The sequence below is a fragment of the Anopheles merus genome, chromosome 2R (assembly GCF_017562075.2).
Source record: "Anopheles merus strain MAF chromosome 2R, AmerM5.1, whole genome shotgun sequence".
Lineage (NCBI taxonomy): Eukaryota > Metazoa > Arthropoda > Insecta > Diptera > Culicidae > Anopheles > Anopheles merus.
Genome location: NC_054082.1, coordinates 6,337,734 through 6,356,481, shown reverse-complemented (window position 1 = coordinate 6,356,481; position 18,748 = coordinate 6,337,734). Strand labels below are relative to the sequence as shown.

The window sequence follows — 18,748 nt, the reverse complement described above, 5'->3', positions numbered from 1 at the left end:
TTACACTTAAAATTGAACAGAAATCAAACGGTTGTCTTCCGGTGCGCCACCTTTCTGTCCTCTCTGTGTTGATTACTGGTAGTGTTGTCTGTGCGTGTGTGTGTGTGTGTGTATTTTATTTTTTCGCAAATAGTTTTGTTTTCCGTTAAATTGATATTTGTTAAATTTATTCTGGTAGTTGTTTCCCTATGTTTTTTTTGCTTCTTCTTTTGCTTCTTTCCTTCACTCTTGTTTGCGTGTGTGTGTATGTTGCTCTTGCAATATGTTAAGTCCGATGCCTAAGGCATAGGTTAAAAATGTTTGTTTGTTCTTTTTTGGCCTGTCGCCTTCTCTCGTGTTGCCTAACGCTTGTGTATAGAGTGATGAGTTTTTTGGTTCTCCCTTTTGCTTCTCTTTTGTTTCCTTTTATTGAATTGGTCTTTTGGCTTTTAGTTGCTAAATTTTTAGCGTTTAGTGTGTTTTTTTTTCTAATGTAGAGTTCGCTTGCACTATGTTTTTTTTTCTTCTTGTTTGTTTTTACCTTGTTTAGTTTTGTGCCACAATTGTTGGTTCCTGCGTGGTTCGTGCGTGTGTCCTACGTGTGTGTGTATCGATTTTTGTTTGTGTGTTTTTGTCCTACGTAGATTGTGTGTGTTTTCCATTGGTGGGTGAAGGTAGTGTACGTGTGCGAACGAATTTTCATATGTTGGCGGGTGTGTGTGTGTGTGTGTGTGTGTGTACGTGTGTCTAGTTGCTTTTTTGATCCAAAGGTACAACACAAACCAAAACTCGATTGAATATGTAAATACTATCTGTGCAAAAATAGTTGTGTTCCTCTGTCATCCCTTTGCTTTACGCTTTTTCCGCTTTTTTCCATTTTGTATTGAATACATTATTCATGTAGAGATAGGTGGGTCATTTCATCAACGTTTTGTTTTTTTTTTATGTTAATAACTTTTGTGTTTTGTAAGTTTCACTTCTCGTTTCTGATTCTGCTTTCACGGTGCTTCACTCCATGCTCGATTCCAGCCTGGGAAGTACGTTTTTGGTTTTTTGGATATAGGTAAGATATTTGCGACTAAAACAACAAAACAAAACCAAAAACTCCTTGCTGCTCCTCGGTTTTGCGTTTGATGCTTATAGCGATTGTGTCGAAGCGGCACTTGTCTTCGAATAAAGATGTGATAAAGCATTGTGACGTTTCTTAAAATAACCAATGCGCGGTACTTCGGAGCATCGTCTTGTAGACGCCTGACTCCTTACCCATCCGGCCTGGGGACCGAACAAGCGGCGGACGGTGGTCAACGAATGTAAGTGTATCCCAATCCTCTTAACTAACTGTCCAGCCTTGTCCAGGTACTGGTACTGGTAATGGTGGTGATGATGGTGGTGGTGGGGCCAAAGACATAAATTCAAAACTCTCTCTCTCTCTCTCGCATCGCAAGAGGACAATCCCTACAGGAGCAAAAAGGGAGGAAGGAGGGAGTGGAGTAGTATACTAATCGTGGTGTTGCGAATTTGTTCCTTCTCCCTCATTCCCCCCCTTCGCTATAAGGCCCTTGTTGATTGTAGATTCACATTTTGTCCTCCGTTTTTGCTCCCCACCAAATCCATCCTCACCGTGTTTCCCTACTCGGAAGAGAGCACCAATTCCAGAGCTTCACTCTCCACTGCACCAATGCAGAGTGATGATGATGGTGTTCCTGCTGTTGGGGCTGTTGGGTTGGCTGGGTTTTCCGCGGACAGCAGTATTCAGCACAAGCGAACTAATGTGATATGCGAGCGTGTATTGTAAGCGCGCGTTGAAGATATGGCGTAGGTCGTGGTGGCTTCCGCTTCTGTGATCTTTTCTTGTTTGTTTGTTTAACAGCCTGATATTAGGTGCCGCGTTACACACGCCCACCTACCGTCCGTCACCCGGTCCATCCAGTCTCAAAAAATGGGGTCCAACGCATCATCAACGCCAGAAGATGGTTGCGAAACGAAGCGAAAACAACCCCAAAAAAAAAAAAAAACATGTGCGCACGATCGTCGCACAGTTTCTCTATATAAAACTCGCCCTTCATCATACCAGAGTGTCTAGGCGGTGCTGCCGGTCGGGTGCAGCCCTACTAGACGTTCGATGCGATGACGAGCGGGTTTTATTTCTGGTGATTTCAGTTGTCCACCTCGTGACAAACCTCCATGTAGTCCGGGTCGTGCATGATGTCCTTGATCATGTCCTTCAGCATCGTGTACCGCGGGAAGATGGGATAGATTTTGGAGTTACCGTACTCGGACTTGGAGGAGGAGAAGAAGTTTGGAGGAATTATCAGTACAATTTTATCATGCTCGATGTGCCCGATCCCTTACCTTCAGCTCTCGAATCAAGTTCCTTAGACCGGTGTACTTCTTGAGCAGACGGTACAGATCGTTGATCATCTGCGTGTTTTCCTGCTCGATCTGTGCCGTGGTCATTGCTGGAATGGAAAGAGACGGCCATGTTGTGAGTGACATCGTTGACAGCTCCCACACTCCACGGTGACTTACTTTCGAGTCGCTCCATCCGTTCGCGCCGTTCGGCGGCTTCCTCCGCAAGCTTGGCGGACGTCTTCACGCCCTCGCCCGACTTTTGCGACTTCTCCATAATGCTGCAGGCACGCAGTACGAAGGCCGGCACCGTTTCGAGCTTCTCCTGCTTCGGAATTTCGACCAGCGTCCAGTACTGCGTTTCCAGCCGGATCACATCCTTAAGAGCACCCGGGTTTAGGACATATGAGTGGACTAAGGCCATGGTATCCACGCCACAACTTACCTTGATCATGAGCTTCAGCATCGGGTAGCGATTGAAGATGTTGCGCTGGCTCTTGGAGTCGCCGTATTTGTTCATCAGGTTGACCAGCGCCTTCTTGGCGGTATCGTACGATTCCTCCAACCGGAGCCGGACCGCCCGCAGCCGTTCGTTCGTCTCGAGCAGCTCTTCGCGGCTCATACCACCTGAAAGTATGGGAGGACACAGTTAGTAGTCAGCCTTAATGTTCCGCTGCTCGTTCCGCTCGGTACTCACTCGGCGAACCTTCATCCTTAACGTCTTGCACTATTCGTCGGACGCTTTGTGTAAATTTGCCAACTAAATTTGTTGAAGCTACGAAGGATCAATGAATAGTATTGCGCTATCAATTGGAATTCTAGACACACACACACACACAGATAGGGGTCCTATTTTGCTACAAATGTATATCTACCGCTACTCCAAAACACAGGCCTTTCCCTAAAACCTACTGACTACAATCACGCTCTTGTTTGTTCTAAGAAGGTTTAGATTACTATTCTACTACTCTACCTCTACTCTAGACCAACCCAGGTTCAAGCTCATTACTCACCATAATGCTTGGGAGACTCTGTAAAGATAGTAAGTGGAGAATCGATTAATGAACTAGTCTTTGCCACCGTAGATACGTCAGATCGCCGCCTGACGTAAAACCGCTACTAAGCGAGCTACTGACACTCTTGTGTAGACATTTACATGGAAGCAGCAGCAGTGGTACTACTAGAAATGATACTAAACGCATGCCTACAGCGGGGAGAGCAACTTACAGTGTTGGCTGGGGTTTGTGTGGTTGGTCGGAACAGTGTGTATCGTGTTGTCTCATTACACAGATAGACAGACGTGGATGGGTAAAGGTAGCAATAGTAGTAGTAGTAGTAGTAGTAGTAGTAGTAGTAGTGGTGGTGGTCGTGATCGTGAGTGGTGTGTCTTGTTGGGTGGATAAGAGAGTGTGGGTGTTTTTCGGAGCGAAGCCTTGCTCTGTGAACGAAACTAGAAGCTGCTGGAAGTAGAAAAGTTACGTCCCCTGTGTCCCTTCCCTCATTTGCAACGGAAATAGATTCCCCCATGTTCCCTTCATTTTAAGGTTAAAATTACACAAAAAACAAAATCGTGTCAAACGATCACGTATGTAAATGGCATTTCTTCGGTGGTGTGGCATTCAATCGGAGCAGAACAAAACGACCGCCACCAACGACCGACGTATCACATCTTTATGGAAAGGAAATCGGATGCCCCGACACGACGTACGATCGTGCCGTGCGACCTAATATGTCGAACCTTTTTCGGCGTAGGAAAGAATTTTCGTGCCGGCAAAGAGATTGTGCTTGTCGCCGGTCGTGCCGCCACCGGCATGTTCGGCTCCTGCCCCGCCAGGTTTGCTTTTCGTGCGCTGCTTAGCACTCTGGGCAGGCAGTGGGCCTCCTCCCGGCTGTTGGTGGTGCTGCTGCTGCGACTGTTGCTGCTGCTGCTGCTGCTGCTGCTGCTGCTTCTCGCTGTGACGATCCGTGCCCGAGTCTGGGCCGCGGAAGAACGCGTCCACAAAATCCCCCGACAGGTCGGACGAAAGGTTAGCGGTCAGGTAGCGGCGGTAGTAGTGCTCCTCCGCGTACGTGTTCCCGATGTTGATCTTGTTGCCGTAGATCCGATCGAACGCTTCGAACACGTGCTCGTTGTTCAGGTGCTTGGTAAGACGCGGCCGCTCTCGCAGCCCCAGCTTGTGCAGGATCTGGTGTTTGATCGTTTGCAGCAGAATCACCTCGAGCGGGGGATTGCTTTTCGGCGGTGCTGAATCGGACCCTCCCGGCACACTGCCGGCCCGATCGTAGAACAGCCCATTAGCGTTGGCCGCGATACGACGGTTGTAAAACTCGGAAAGCACGTCCGTCACCAGGAAGATGGTGCTGAGTATGATCTGGGACGGTGGTTTCAGCCCCTCGTGCTCCAGCCCGAACTCGTACACCTTCCGGTTGGTGGAGAGCAGATTGTTCAGGCTGCAGCCCGTCGGGTGAAAGTCACGCTTGGTGCGCTGGGTGGAGAGTCGCTCCAGCCGGCGCAGCTCCGTCTCCTTGCGCAGCTTGCACAGCGCGAGCAGAACGTTCGGGTCGAAGCAGTAGAACGTTTGCTCGATTGCGTCCGCCTCGTGGTGCGTAGTGCCGGTGCGCATACAGCGCCGGTCCAGCTGCTCGTCGTACAGCGCGTACAGATCGCTCGCCAGCTCGCCGGCATGGTCCCAGGCGCAGGTCCCGTTCGGTGGATGCATCGGGCGCACCAGCACGCCCAGCTCGGTTGGACCGTGCACGGAAAGGCCACGGTCGCTGCTCGCTTCTACCGTTAGCTCGTACGGCTGCTCGTGCTCCTCCACCGCCAGAAAGCACTCCAGGCAGGCGTCGTTGGCTGCCGTGGCCCCATTCGCGCCCCGACACACGGTGGCTCCGAGAAGCAGCAGCAGCAGGCCACAGGTGGTGACCGAAAGCAGTCGCTGCCATGTTTGGCCAGCCCGGGCGGCCCTATATGGATGCGGCTGCCGGCGTCCCGTTGCTCCGGTACAAGTCCCACGGCGCAATGGCTCACCTAACCATGTGTGTATGTGTGTGTGTGTTTGTGTTTTTGTTGTGTTTTGTTGGTGCGCAAAAGGTGTAATAGCATGTTCCATAACCAGCCGTTGAAGGGGGGGTAGGTGAATTGGGTAAGGAAAAGAAACGAAAAGTGTGATCAAGAAACGGGGAAGAAACAGATACACAAACACACGCGCGCGCGCGCGAACGCAATCGCCATATTTGGAGGTTATGCGCGATCAACAAAGGAAATAAAAAAAAAAAACAGAAGAAATTGAATCAATAAAACCATATGTGAGAGAAAAAAGCCATCCTCCTTCCATTCTTCTCCTCTTCTAGTACACACACAGACACGCAAGACACGATGATGATGATGGAGGATCACTCACCGCCGGCATCCGAGGATCGCTGGGAGATGCCGCGCTTCATGTCGTGCTTGCCCATCTTGGCGGCCAGCTCGTCGCGTTGCAGTTGCTTCGAGTTGCGTCGACTGTTACTGCTGCTACTGCCAGCGGCCCGTGGCTCGCCCGAGGTGGTGGGAAGGGTCGGTACCGACGACGAGGAAGCGGACGTAGAAGAGTGCTGCGGACGGCGCGAGGACTGCGATGTACTGGAATGCGGTACGTCGGCGGAATGAAGCTGCTGCTGCTGCTGCTGCTGTTGCGGTGAGGGTTTGCTGCTGCTGCTGCTGGTGGAGGATGATGCTGTTGGTTGTTGCTGTGGACAGTGTGGCGGCTGTTGCGGTTTGCTAACTTTTCTCGGATAGCGTAATTTTCTGCCGAACCCTTTATTAGGGTAGGTTCTATACTATCGGTTAGCTTTGCGGACCCAATCTAGGTTAGACTCATTGTTGTACCAGATGCCTGCAGGAGGGGGTGTGGTGGAGAAACACAGGAGGAAGGGTTGGTTGGGGGGCGAGGGGGGGGGAGGGGTGAAAAAAGAGGGGAAGAATACGGTTACTTAGCATGCCAGGTCGGGGGCCTGGAAGGTAAAACGTAGTTAAGGTAGTAGATACTAAACAGCTAAACAGCTAAGTGCGTACGTATGGGATGAAGGTGTGAGATGATGCTAAGAGCATGCAGAAAGTAACGCTAACAGTAACGCCGCGAGCGTTCAACCAACCGGTATCGACTGGCGTCTACAGCGCTTCTTCTACTGCTAAACCGCTACCACAACGCCACACCAAATCAATATTCTCCCATCCCAGTTGGCTGTTGTCTAAAGTGAGCAAACAAGTTGCTATCCGCGTAGATCTTGCGTACTTCAGGATTGCTGCCGCTACTGCTAAAGTTCCTCTAAATTCAAAATTCTTCTCTATCACTCGCTCTCTCCTTCACTCCAGTAGCTTCCTGTCATGCAAATGCTATGGTATGAGAGAGGCATACCCATCAACACAAGATTTGCGTTCGAGAGTGTGATCCAAACGCCTCCCAGCATGGGTAGAAAAGAAAACTTTTCCTATTACTGCCGCTTCATCAAACATTTAAAGCACAAACAAGCCAGAACAAAAACACTAGAACAAACACAGAGAGAGAGAGAGAGAGAGAGAGAGAGAGAGAGAGATACTATTTTTGCGGAAGCTTTTTGTCGTCGGGCGTTACAGGCTACCTTGTTGTCCTACCGAAGTTCCGAAGGCAAACAATAATATTAACACTAACACTAATAACCAACATCCTGCCCCGCTCTCCTCTTCACCCCCCCCCTCCTCTCTTCTTGCTATCTCTATCCCTTTCGCTCCCGATGGAGGCACGAGCCACATTTCCACTTGATTTGATGTCCACTTGTGCCTGATCAATATAAGGGTTGTTGACAGCGAAGGACGTCGTTCTCGCGGCAAACTCGCTTTTGTTGAGTGTCCTACCCAAAGGCCTGTTAATATAAGGGAGAAGGGGTGGAAGCCACAAAAACCACGGCTAACAATTTTGCACCCCTTTCCCCTCCCCCCCCCCCCCCCATCCACTGCACTTTTCCTCCCCCGTGTTCACTGGACTTCCGCGCCGGGGAGAGAGTAAAAGTACTCTTAAGCCATAATGGGTGTGCAACAACGGGCCGTGTGTATTTATAAATAGTAGTTGCAAGAGAGGGTGGTGTTTGCCAGATGAGTTGGTCTTTGTCGTGTTCAAGAAGTGACCTACAAAGGCAAAGGAAAACGATGCTGTATCCTCTACAGACACACACACACACAGAGTAACAACCAAAGTAGGCCGTCAGGGGGGAAGCAACGTTTCTGCCGTTGTTAATGGTGTGATGTCATTTGGTTGAAGGTTTGCCCTTCCATTGTACTGGGAGGAGGTCCAGGAAATTTAAAGCAGTAACAAGCTTTTCCCCCTTTACTCCCTTCTCTCTCTCTCTGGGTGCACTGGGACAAGTTTGTTCCACGACTTGTTCCGCCGTCCCGAGGTTCGATTTTCTGCAGCTCGCTCGATTACGCTCGGCAAACTGCTCCGCAAACTAATCTGACGGGCGGGCTTCCTCTGTGAGCCGATCTGACCATCCAGAGGGTCCCTTTGGTGGGACGGCATCACCAACCGACACGCTCACCGACCTGTCAAAAAGCATTGCCAAGCAATATGCCATAGGCCTGCCGGTCGGCAAGCTGCCGGATTGGGCCAAAAAGGGCTGTCTGGAATGTCAACCCCTGCGGAAAGCGTTCGTTCTGCAAAATGAACGAAAGCCCGCACACACACACACAGAAACACAGCGCAATATGGTGCTTTGGCGAACCGGTGCGGTGTACGTGTGCCACAACCCATCCACTCCCATCCCCGGGGCCGTTCGGCCGTTCTCTCATCTCGTCGTCACTGCACGACCGGCACTTTCATCCGCCGGGCGGGAAAAAGCAAGGGAACAAGGGTTGATTGGGAAAAGTGAGAGGGCGAACAATTCGATTGCCGTACACCTCCCCCGCCCTCTCGCAAGGCCGGAAAGGAACGGTTCACGGACGAGTTGAAGTGAGTGCACAGAAGAAAAAAAAAACAGAGGAAAAAACGGCCAGCCGCGAAAAAGACGAACCATGGACGCTGGAAAAGACGCGGGAGTAATGGGAGTGTAGTCTATAGGACCTGTGTATCAGCTCTCGGTACGGATAAAACAAAAGCAATGGTACAACAGCACACACACACACACACACACTAAACGGCTAACACAAATGCCATTGACAGCCATTTCTTCAAGCTCTCAGAGGCGCTGGCTCACCAACAGAGACCGTCTCGGCTGCTGGTTTTGCTGCTTTGGATTTGCTGCTCGTCCGCCGACGATGATAGTGAGGGGCAAAAATGAGCAAAAAAAACCTGGCAAAACTCACCCAAGCTCGTGAAAGAGCCGGGAAAGAACACACACACACAGACAGGGACAAGGCAAGTGGAAAAGGGCATCGTTTCTTGTTTGGGATTTTCGTCCTCGAACGTGCACACGTTAGTCGTTCGTCCGTCCGTCGACACGACCGTTCATCCTTCTGTGTTCTGGCTCCTTGTCTGTATTATACGAGAGTGTATCTGTCTCTCTCTCTCTCACTCTCTCTCACTCTGTGTATTTGTGCTCTATGTGCTTCACAGCAAAGCTTGCCATGCTTTCGTCAAACTGCATGCGAGCGAACAAGGCCACAGAGCAGAGTTCTTTTTGCTGCGCCAATTAGGAAAAGCAGATGTACATTTTTGTCCACTCTGCTGCCGCGATATGGAAGTGAACATGGAAAGCAGGAAAGGGGGCAAGGGAAAAAAGCTGCCTGGAAAATGGCAAAGCAAGCAACACCGGGGCAGCTCGTTTGTCTGTCCTCGATGTCCTGCGCGCCGGTCGCGCAATGAGCAAACGCTTCCGGATCGCATCACGTGGAGACAACACGTTGGAAATGCTTCTGGTAATGGACACACAATGGACACACTAGTGATGGGTAAGGTTGGCAAAAACCCCGAGTCGATAATTTTGGAACCAACTCCAGAAGCCCAGCCATTATCCAGAGTTGTCCGGAATCGCCCGGAGTCGTCCCGAGACGTCTGGAGTCGTCCAGAGTCGTTCGGAGTCATCCAGAGTCGTCTGGAGTCGTTCGGGGTTGGAGTCGCCCGGAGTTGTCCGGAGACGTTTGGAGTTCGTGTCGTCCGGAGTCATGCGGAGGTGTCCGGAGTCGGAGGTGTCCGGAGTCGTCTGGAGTCATTTGGAGTTGAAGTCGTCCAGAGTCGTTTGAAGTCGCCCGAATGCGCCCGGAGTCGTCTAGAGTCATTCGAAGTCGTCCAGAGTCGTTTGAAGTCGTTCGGAGTTGTCCCGAGTTTGAATCGCCCGGAGTCGCCCGGAGTCGTCCGGAGTCGTCCGGAGTTGTTCGGAGTCGTCCCGAGTTGGAGTCGCCCGGAGTCGTCCGGAGTCGTCCGGAGTCGTTCGGAGTCGTCTGGAGTCATCTGAAGTCACCCGAAGTCGTCTGGAGTCGTCCAGAGTCGTCCGGAGTCGTTTGGAGTCGGAGTCGTCCGTAGTTGTCCGGAGTTGTTAGGAGTCGGAGTTGTCTGGAGTCGTCCGTAGTCCGAAAAAAAACACAACGAAACGAAATGCCCAGCTTCAGTTGACTTCTTTCGTCTCCGGTTCTTGTCGACTCCGATCAACTCTAAACGACTCTGAATGATTCCGACTCCGGTAGACTCCGGAAGATTCTGAACATTTCCGGACAGCTTCAGACGACTCCTGAAGACTCCGACCCAGACGGCTACGACTCTAGACGACTTCGATTCCGGACAGAACTAGTGGTACCCGGAGTCAAAATCGGATCGAAGACTTGGGTGCACTCCAGATAGCACATCACTACTACACACACTGACACGCAGTGAAGTGTGTGCGAGGATATTAAACGCTGTGTGCCTGTCCTGCCCGCTTCTTCCTTGCATCCTCCATGAGCTTCAGTGGTATGTGGGCCGGAAGGGCGGGCAGGTGTCAATATATTTCATAAATTCCTTCACCGGAAGCGATACAGCACGCGCTCACACGCGCTGTCCCCGGTGCTCAGGGATGCTGGGGTGTTGCTAGAACGGGGGGGGGGGGGGGGGGAGCGCGGTGTATGATTAAAGAATTATCAAAGACACTCACACGGTGGCTGTGCCGGTGCACGTAATAATAAACCCCGTGTGTCGAGAATGACAAAACCCCGTCAAGAGACCCGATAAGAAGCACCGGGTGTGTTCCGTCAGGAAGTGGCAAATGCAGCAGCAGCAGCAGCAGCAGCTTTCCGCCTGGTTATAATTATTTCAGTTGGTGCAGCACACGAACAGCGCGAACCATATTGTGCAGCGTCGCTTTTTCGCAAAAGTGATTGTGCTCGGTATCGTCAGCATGCAAATTCAACACACGCAGCCGAGGACCGGTCGGAGGCGTCGGGAGGCGAAGGAAAGCGGATTAAATTAATTAAATCTCACACCTTTTCAGCCGCCCGACTGCGTGCGTTTGCTGCTGCTTTGTGTCCCTTTTTGCCATCGTGGATGAACCCTCTATCCACCCCTAGAGGCAGGCCGGGCCCAAAAAAAGGGATCCCGCCAGTGGTTTCGGCTGTGGCTACGGCCAAAGGTTTCGGCGTTTGGTGGGCGGCGTCGTGTGGCCCCAACAAGCCTTTCGTGTGAGAGAAATATAGAAATATAATTCCGTTTTTATATTAGCGGTCGATAGCACGGCTTCGGCTTCCCAATTCGTGTGTGGGGAGGGAAAGATTTGCTCATAAATCCGTCGATGCGCGCGAGCGAAACCGGAGGAAAGAGATATAAATAGCGCCCGAACTAGGCATTAAAATATTACAATTCGTCCAGATCAAAGCCAGCGGCGGCTGTGGCCCATTGCGGCAGAGGAACGGATCAACTTTTATTGATGTCCTTCCGGTAGTGGCCGGAGAGCAAAAAAAAAAAACAGCTCCTCCGCACTGCCTCGTTGCATGTACGATTATGATGATGCTTTGGGCCCCGTCACACTGGACAAGTGGGACGATTTACTGCCTGTCCGGTCAGTCAGTCGTCAAATCACGAGCGAGCTTTAGTCCCTGGCGAGGACAGGCGGCAGCCCTTTTTTGCTGATCGGTCCTATTTGTCACCCACATTCATGTGTGTTTGTGTGTGCTGTGGGGCAGGAAACATGGTGAGGATAGGCTGTCACCGCAATCTCTCTCTCTCTGTCTCTGTTTGCGCCGCCGGAACTAATGAACTTTATCGACTGGAACCGTGCGGCAAGGGAAGGAATGGGGTGGAGAAAAATGGAATGTCAACCGACGCCTTCCGGGGAGGAAAGATGGTGGCATCGTGCATAAAGGGACCTCCTACTCCTCAAAAAAAAGCACACACAAAACCCCCCATATTTAGAGGTTATGTAATATTCGATCCGTTTTAATATGGCCGTTTCCTCCCTTTCACCCATCCCCTTCCCCCCCATTACATTTATGCTTTCCATCCTGGCAGCAGCTACGGCTCATTACTCTCGCGCAAAACACGCTTCCCGGGGCGCGCGCGACAAATGACACTTGGCCCTGGGAAGCAGGGGGAGGGGTGCATTTTGTGGTTGGGGAGGGGGGAGGTGTTTTTTTTTCATTGTCGCTCGCATAAAACGATGAGATGAGAAGCAACCGTCAGCGACCGGATGTACCACCCACCATCCCCCCCCCATACCTCCTCCCATCACCCACCGAAAGCTTTGCAGTTGTGGAAAATGGATGAAAAAAAACAACAACAACAACGTGCAAACAAAAAATCGATATCAACCAAGCTCCCAGCACCAAGCTCGTCTTCCTTGGGTGAAGTTCTTCTAGGGGTCTTTGGCCTTCTTTCTGTGAGTGTTTGTGTGTGCCAAAAAAAAGAAGCTATGATAAACTCATTTCCGGGCTAATTACGGAAAATTCGCGGGCCGCGCGACGAACACTTTCCAGCAATTGGGCATTTTCTCTCTCTCTCTTTCTCTCTCTCTCTCTGTCTCTCAAACACACGCTCTCTTTATGGCAGGTGGATTTCGCTCCGCCGCTCGCGGTTATGATTATTCCACCGCCATCTCGGGGGGTTAAGCGAAAGGGGGAAAACAAGGGACAATCGCAGCAGCCGATGAAAATTGGCAAGGTGTGAAAATTATAAACACGAATTTCCCGTCCAACCACCCGAAGCCGGTCAGGCACGTTGATGACAGGCTAATGGGATGACAGGATGGGTTGCCTCGCCCCCCCCCCCTCTTCTTTTCGGGGTTTGGTGCGGGGGGTGGGCACTGCGAATCGATAACGAATTGAAGCGGAACCAGTTAGAGTGACCGCCGATGGGCGTCGAAACAAAATTAACCGCGCAATGTAGGTTGGACCCATTGCGCTAAAGGAGGGGAGGTGATTGAAACGGGGGAAAATTCGTTTAAAATTCTGATCGTAACCGGCCGTTGTCGACAGCAACCAACCGAACAGACCAGTGGGGACAACATTTTTGTGCCCGCGAGCCCTGTCCAGTGTGCTGCGTTTCGAACGCCAAACTCCAAAGGCCGTTGACACCGTTAATGCACAGGACAGACTGGCCTGGACGAGCAACAGTTTAATGAACACACAAGTTCCCAGGCGTCACTACCTTCCCCGGGAGCAACCCTTTGCCCGCGCGGTGTAACCATGGACCGCGGGCGCTTGCCTTTTATTGCGGAAGTGTCAGTCCCGGACTCGGGCGCTGCGCTATCTCGATGTCCGTCCGGGCGCTCTAACTTTTAGACGGCGACCCATTTGGGAAGCGCCGGAAGCACCCGCAGGGGGGGGGGAATACCTTCCGGAATGGAAGGCTGGAAGGTGATGATGATCGCCATGGTGACTATCAAATCGGCTCGGTGTAATAACTTCGTTACCTTACGCGCGCGGACCCAGAGCGGACTAATCATCAGATGGGTTTTGCAGATGAAGTCGGCTTCGGTTGAGCAGTTGAGAGATAAGGAGGCGACCAACTGCGGGCAAGGGAATCAAGGACGATGGAGCAGGAAATAGACGAAGGCAAGTCAAACCAAGGAAACCGCATCACACAGGGCTGGGAAATGAATTTTGATCAGACACTGAAGGAAGCGAGCGACAGAGGGAGAGGGAGAGAGAGCGATCTGGGCAAATTGAATGAAAGCTCGTGCAAGCTCTTTCATTGCGTGCGTGCGTGTGCGTGTGTGTGTGGAAGGAGGAGGCAGACAAATTGCAACCAGGTGCCCCCCCCCCCCCCCCCAGGTACGAACACGAAATCGGGAACGGAGCTCCTTGCTCCAAGTGCTTCATCGCTCGCAAAAAGGGTTTTCGGGGTAGCATATTCATGTATTCATTTCCATCGAAATGGGCGGTGGAAGCGCTACACTCCGCCCTGGCACGCCGTTCCCATGGGGATGTGAGATTTTTCGCCACGGCCTATTTCACTTTTTTTGCCCGTTCACCTTTTTCCCCGTCTTGCCACAGCCGCTTCCCCGGGGGAACCATTAGGGTGGTAGGCTTTCGTCATTCAATTTCGACACCCGTACACCCGTGGGTTGTCTTTGTGGGATTTCTCGACTCTTTTTTTGTTTGTTGTTGCTGGCTGTTTGGGTTGCTCTCGGTTTGAGGGTTTTGCGCCAGGGGTGCACAACTTCGATTCGCTATAATCGCTTCTTGCAACCAGAGCTACTGCGGATTTTGTACCATTAACGGAGACTTCAAGTGCTGAATTCTACAAGATGTGTAAATATTACTGATACTACAAACACACACCAAACATTAAACCTAAATCTACATTATCTCTAGAAACAACTAATCGGACACATGAGTTAAGCAAAGAAAAAGACCTTGACATTTATTCAGTGTCTCGATGCATCCAGATCTCGATACAGATGTTGAGAATCACACATCCACACAAGATACTCTTTGACTATGCTGATGCAAACAATAGGACCAATATCAAAGAAACGCTTGGCAAACAAAATGTAGCCACTCTAGTCATTTTGAGGACCTGAAATGTAAGGTTATTTAACATGCACTTGAACTACTACTACAACCTATTGACTATTACGAATGACCAGTTACTATAATTATCTAATGTCAGCAGAGTATAGATCAATATCAATAAAGGGGACATTAAAAACTAGTGGAGAATATCCAATTTGGTCAATGGACCTCACAAACTTCACACTATTGATATTCCTACGCTGTTTAAGATACCAACGTGATTGTTTACAGAAGCATAGCTGACGAGTATCCTCATCGATGTATGAAACCTAACAATCCAATACGCAGCGTAAGGAACTGCTTAGAAAGCCTCAAAATCAGATGGTAGTTGACAATTTGAGGCTTTCAACATTAAGATAACATCACTTTAGCTACGTACTGTAGAAGGATAGTAATGCGGATTTAAAACAATTAGTCTCAATGACCCTTAATATACACTCCTGATAAATCTTGGAATGTCAAGAGAATTAGAGACTACTTTCGACTACTGTTTGCATGATACTATTATCTAGATCTAGATTATATTTAAAGCTGCAATTTCAAATACTTTATAAGAGCTTTTAGATTAGCAGGGAAATAAGAATTCCGTTGAGTTTTATACTCAAATATTGACTTTTGATCATCTGTAGTAAAAGGACTTGATTTTCCTCTTAAAACCTTCAGCCGCCGCATACACCGAGGTTGTTCTTCCCTGGCTTCGGTGCTTCTCACTTATTTCATATTTTGCACCCACGAGGTCTGCGAATCGTCGCGGTACAACGGTACCACGCCGCTTCAAGGATTGTACGCACTTGCACAACTGCTACAGATAAGCTTAAGCACCAAGGATCTTGCCTGCTGCCTTCCGGCTTATCTTTGCTCGGCGGTGTAGGTGGGACGAGTGGGCCAGTCGGTATTAACCGGCACACACACACACACACACAACCGGTAAAACTCACGTGAAACTACTTCGGCGCTTTCATTTTTTGTGCGTATGTGGCACTAAATTCGGCGGGTAGGATTGCCCCAAGGCGCACCGGGGAGCGAACCGGCCTGAAAACGCATGCATTATGAAGCAGCATGGCATGGTCCTGTGGTTCACGCGAAAGTGCGCCCACACCCAGCCAAAGCAACAAAAAAAAAGGGAAGGAGGGAAGGGTATAAAGAGATCAGAAGGTTGCCTCCGTTCCGGGGGTTTGCCTCTCTGCCCGCAACGGGTTCCTTTTCCCTTCTTGCTACAGCCGGGGTATAAAGGTGGCGATAGCGAAAGCATGCCACCGTTCTTTTCGGTGGATGCGGGATTTTGGGGCCCGTTCTGTCTGGATTTGATGGCCTTTGTGCAAAACGTCGTCCCTCTTTAGATCTTTTCAGCTCATGTGTACAATCATCATCATCATCATCATCATCATGACAGTCGTCATCAGCATCATCCTTATGAGTGTTGAGTTATCTTTTTTTCTTCAGTCGGGCCGGTTTAGGGTCCAGATGTCCATTAAAACCATAAACCTTATTCTTATTCCGCTGCGATGCGTTAGGGACAGAAAGCTGAGAAATCGAGAATGGAGGACGCACTTCCATTTCAAACTGCGTCAGGAGACAATCAATTAAGCACCCCTCCCCATTTTCGTTTTAGACCGCTTTAAAACCGACTTTACAAAGAGTGTGTGGTTGGTGTGAAAGTAGTGACAGAAAAGCATGTGATGGGATGGGAAAAATGGCGAACTTGAAAGTGAAGGAAAAGCAACCAAAAACACATACGGAGCGATACAAGAGAGAGACACACACACACACACGGATAACAGATATTATATTGACGCTTAGTGTACAGCACGGTCCCTCCGAACGAGTGACGGAGTGACACAAGGGGCAACACACATACATACATATATACACACACACATAGAGGTACACACAGTGCACGGCGTCACGCGGCAACGCGGGCCACTGAGGACTTACTAATCATTATGGTGAAGGCGCTTGTCAAATGTCTTCGTACGCTGCCACTCGTGTTGGTACGCGCTCGACTACGGAAGAAGGTTGCGTGCGTGGTAGTAGTACTAGTACTGGTAGTAATGGTTGTAGTAGTTGAAATAGTAGTAGTAGTAATGGCAGTAGTAGTAATAGTAGTAGTAATATTAATAGTAGAAATAGTAATAATAATAGAGTAGTTGGAAATAGTCTCCCCTTTTTTTACCTTCAAAACGCACACACACACACACACAATCTCACTCTCACACACACGCACTCTTTCTCTCTCACACACACTCTCTCTCTCTTTCTTTCGCTCAGCCTCTCACACTGACTTACACCTTTCTTTGTAGTTTATCTTTTTTTTTTTTGTGTGTATGGTATGTGTTCCGTAAAGTGATAGAAAAAATAATCTCCCCGGATAATCTTGGTTCGGCGTACCGCGAGCACACTTTTCGGTCTCAACGCACACACACACACACACACACAGACACGCACGCGTTTATCTTGAACTTGAGCACTTGACAACTCTGTTTAGGTGCAGTTAGGTGAAAATTTGACAAAACTCGCTGCGGACATGCGGAACGGGATGGAAATCGTGGAAATAGGGGGCGGGGGGGGCACGCGGGGAGGCTGGTAGTCACATCAACGAGTGCGGTTGTTATGTAAAAGGCCGAGGCGAGACTAGCAAATCTTTCACCACGTTTCGGTGCACGCATACGCATTCAGAGACGCACACGCACTCGCGCACACACACACACACACACACAGACACTCACAAATCGCACACAAATTTCACACGCCCACAACAGTTCAACACCTGCTCTCAACACACGGAAACACTTGCGAAAGCGCACGGACGGAAAACTAACCTCGGCACTCGGTCTCTTCTGTTCTGTTCACTTCTTTATCTATTCGCGTTTACACCGCCACGATTGAAGAGTCCAACTGTACGAAAGCGAGGGATGAGGGGAGGATACTCAAGGGAGTGGCGGGGAGGCGACGCTTACACGTTCAGGGTGTGCTGAGATGCTACAAAGAAAGGAACCACCACCCAAACTCTTCTGTGTCTGTCTGCATGTGTGTGTGTGGTTCACTACACGTTTAGTGTACTACTGAGAAGGTGTTCGGGGGGAAGGCAAGCCTACTACAACACAACGGGAGTCTGCGGCTATGGCAACTATGGGATAGAATTTTCCTCCGATTGCTGCGATACGCGCCCGTGTCGGCCCCCTTGGCAGCACAAAGGATTTTCTTCTCGCGTTTTTTTTTTGTGCAGCCTGCCGGAAAGGACTGTGCGGGGGGAAGGAAGGTGGGGAGAGGGATGGTACAAATTACGACCGTTTCGGGAAGATGGAAGTGTCCTCTAGCTGTTGGAGGATGCTTCGTAGTGCCCTCTCCTGCAGCGATGGGGTGGGCTTTTTTCTCGCATAAATATCCGTTTTAAATTGTGCACACACACACACACACACACACACGTACGGAACAGAGCCTGATGTCTTCAATTTGCTTGCAAACTCCCGCACACACAATCACACATACCAGGTACACACACACACACACACACACACACCACACACACACACACACACACACACACACGCTCGTTCACGCACCGTGGAATAGCAATAGCAAGCAATATAGAGGAAAAGAAACCCCGAGGGAAAGCACACATACGACGCTAGAAAAAGCACACGACACACGTCCTGTTAGTCGACCGTGGTGACTGACTGAACTGGAAATGGGATCTGCTCACGTTTTTGCACGCGCGTGCCGTACTATCGCGAGCGGGCGAGCGAACGGATGAGCGAGCGAGCGAGCGAACGAACTCGCGTGATGGAAAAAGCCGATCCTTGGGCGCCCTCTGACGCCTTGGAGTGGTGTGTGGTTGGGGTCGACCGAGCACCGGGTTACCACCGGGTTAGCAACGCTTTGCCCGTGCAGCAGTGGCGAGCATGCCTCCACCGGTCCAAACTCTCTCGCGAGCAGAGTAGTAGTCGGCAGACCGAACGGGATGAATCTCTGCTCCCGGAGCGAAAGCGGAAGAGATTGTACTTTTCGCGCACTCCCGCCCCGCTGGCTCATTTGCACAGCATCCTTGATGGAGCAGCCGGCGAGCTTTCGAGAGGGCAGTGTTGCCAGATCGGTACTGTGTGGCGGCTGTATGACAGCCGATTGAAGTGCAGGAAGATAAGCGAGGCTCAACATTTTAATCAAAAATAGCCCAAAGCTGTCTTTAAAAGTTTAAAACAAAAGGATAGCCGTGCTCTTGTTGTATTTTGTGTGTAAAAAGAACATGTTTCGCTACAGCTGAGGATGATGCTAAAGCTCCGTTAAACTTGAAAGCTACGTATGGAAGCTCCCAAGTTTGAACGGGTCGGTTGAAAACTGGCGTGCAAGCTTGCGTGATAGTTTCCATGTTCGAATGTGAGAAAATTTAAAAATTTGACCGTTGACGGTTGGGGCTTTAAATGAATTTAATTTTTTTAATTTTTTTAATTTCGATGCTGCATAAGCTTAGTGTAAATATGATTTTTAGTT

General features: G+C 50.1%; 1 protein-coding gene across 11 annotated transcripts; it reads right to left on the bottom strand.

Annotated features, from left to right (window-relative positions):
• Positions 1-519: 519 nt before the first annotated feature.
• Positions 520-18,242, bottom strand: LOC121588831. Of its 11 annotated transcripts, XM_041907237.1 has the most exons (9): positions 17,885-17,970; positions 16,196-16,302; positions 5,733-6,206; positions 3,342-3,359; positions 3,026-3,103; positions 2,774-2,955; positions 2,509-2,707; positions 2,332-2,438; positions 520-2,258 (listed from the first exon to the last, which is right to left on the bottom strand). In XM_041907237.1, the coding sequence occupies exons 3-9, from the start codon at positions 5,785-5,787 to the stop codon at positions 2,136-2,138; spliced, it is 762 nt and encodes a 253-aa protein (XP_041763171.1). In that variant the 5' UTR covers positions 5,788-6,206; positions 16,196-16,302; positions 17,885-17,970; the 3' UTR covers positions 520-2,135. The 11 variants fall into 11 exon arrangements, 1 of the variants encoding a protein (XP_041763171.1); XR_006004224.1 differs by lacking the exons at positions 520-2,258; positions 2,332-2,438; positions 2,509-2,707; positions 2,774-2,955 and adding exons at positions 3,556-5,359; positions 17,080-17,239 and having other exon boundaries at positions 3,030-3,103; positions 17,885-17,936; XR_006004226.1 differs by lacking the exons at positions 520-2,258; positions 2,332-2,438; positions 2,509-2,707; positions 2,774-2,955 and adding an exon at positions 3,556-5,359 and having other exon boundaries at positions 3,030-3,103; positions 17,964-18,242.
• Positions 18,243-18,748: the final 506 nt, after the last annotated feature.

Excerpts from the sequence above, each read along its gene's own strand:
- LOC121588831 (XM_041907237.1), bottom strand. The coding sequence starts at position 5,787 with ATGGGCAAGCACGACATGAAGCGCGGCATCTCCCAGCGATCCTCGGAT. Across the intron at positions 2,956-3,025 it reads TAAGGATGAAGGTTCGCCGA|GTGGTATGAGCCGCGAAGAG; the intron begins GTGAGTACCGAG and ends CCATACTTTCAG. Across the intron at positions 2,259-2,331 it reads ACTTGATTCGAGAGCTGAAG|TCCGAGTACGGTAACTCCAA; the intron begins GTAAGGGATCGG and ends TCCTCCTCCAAG.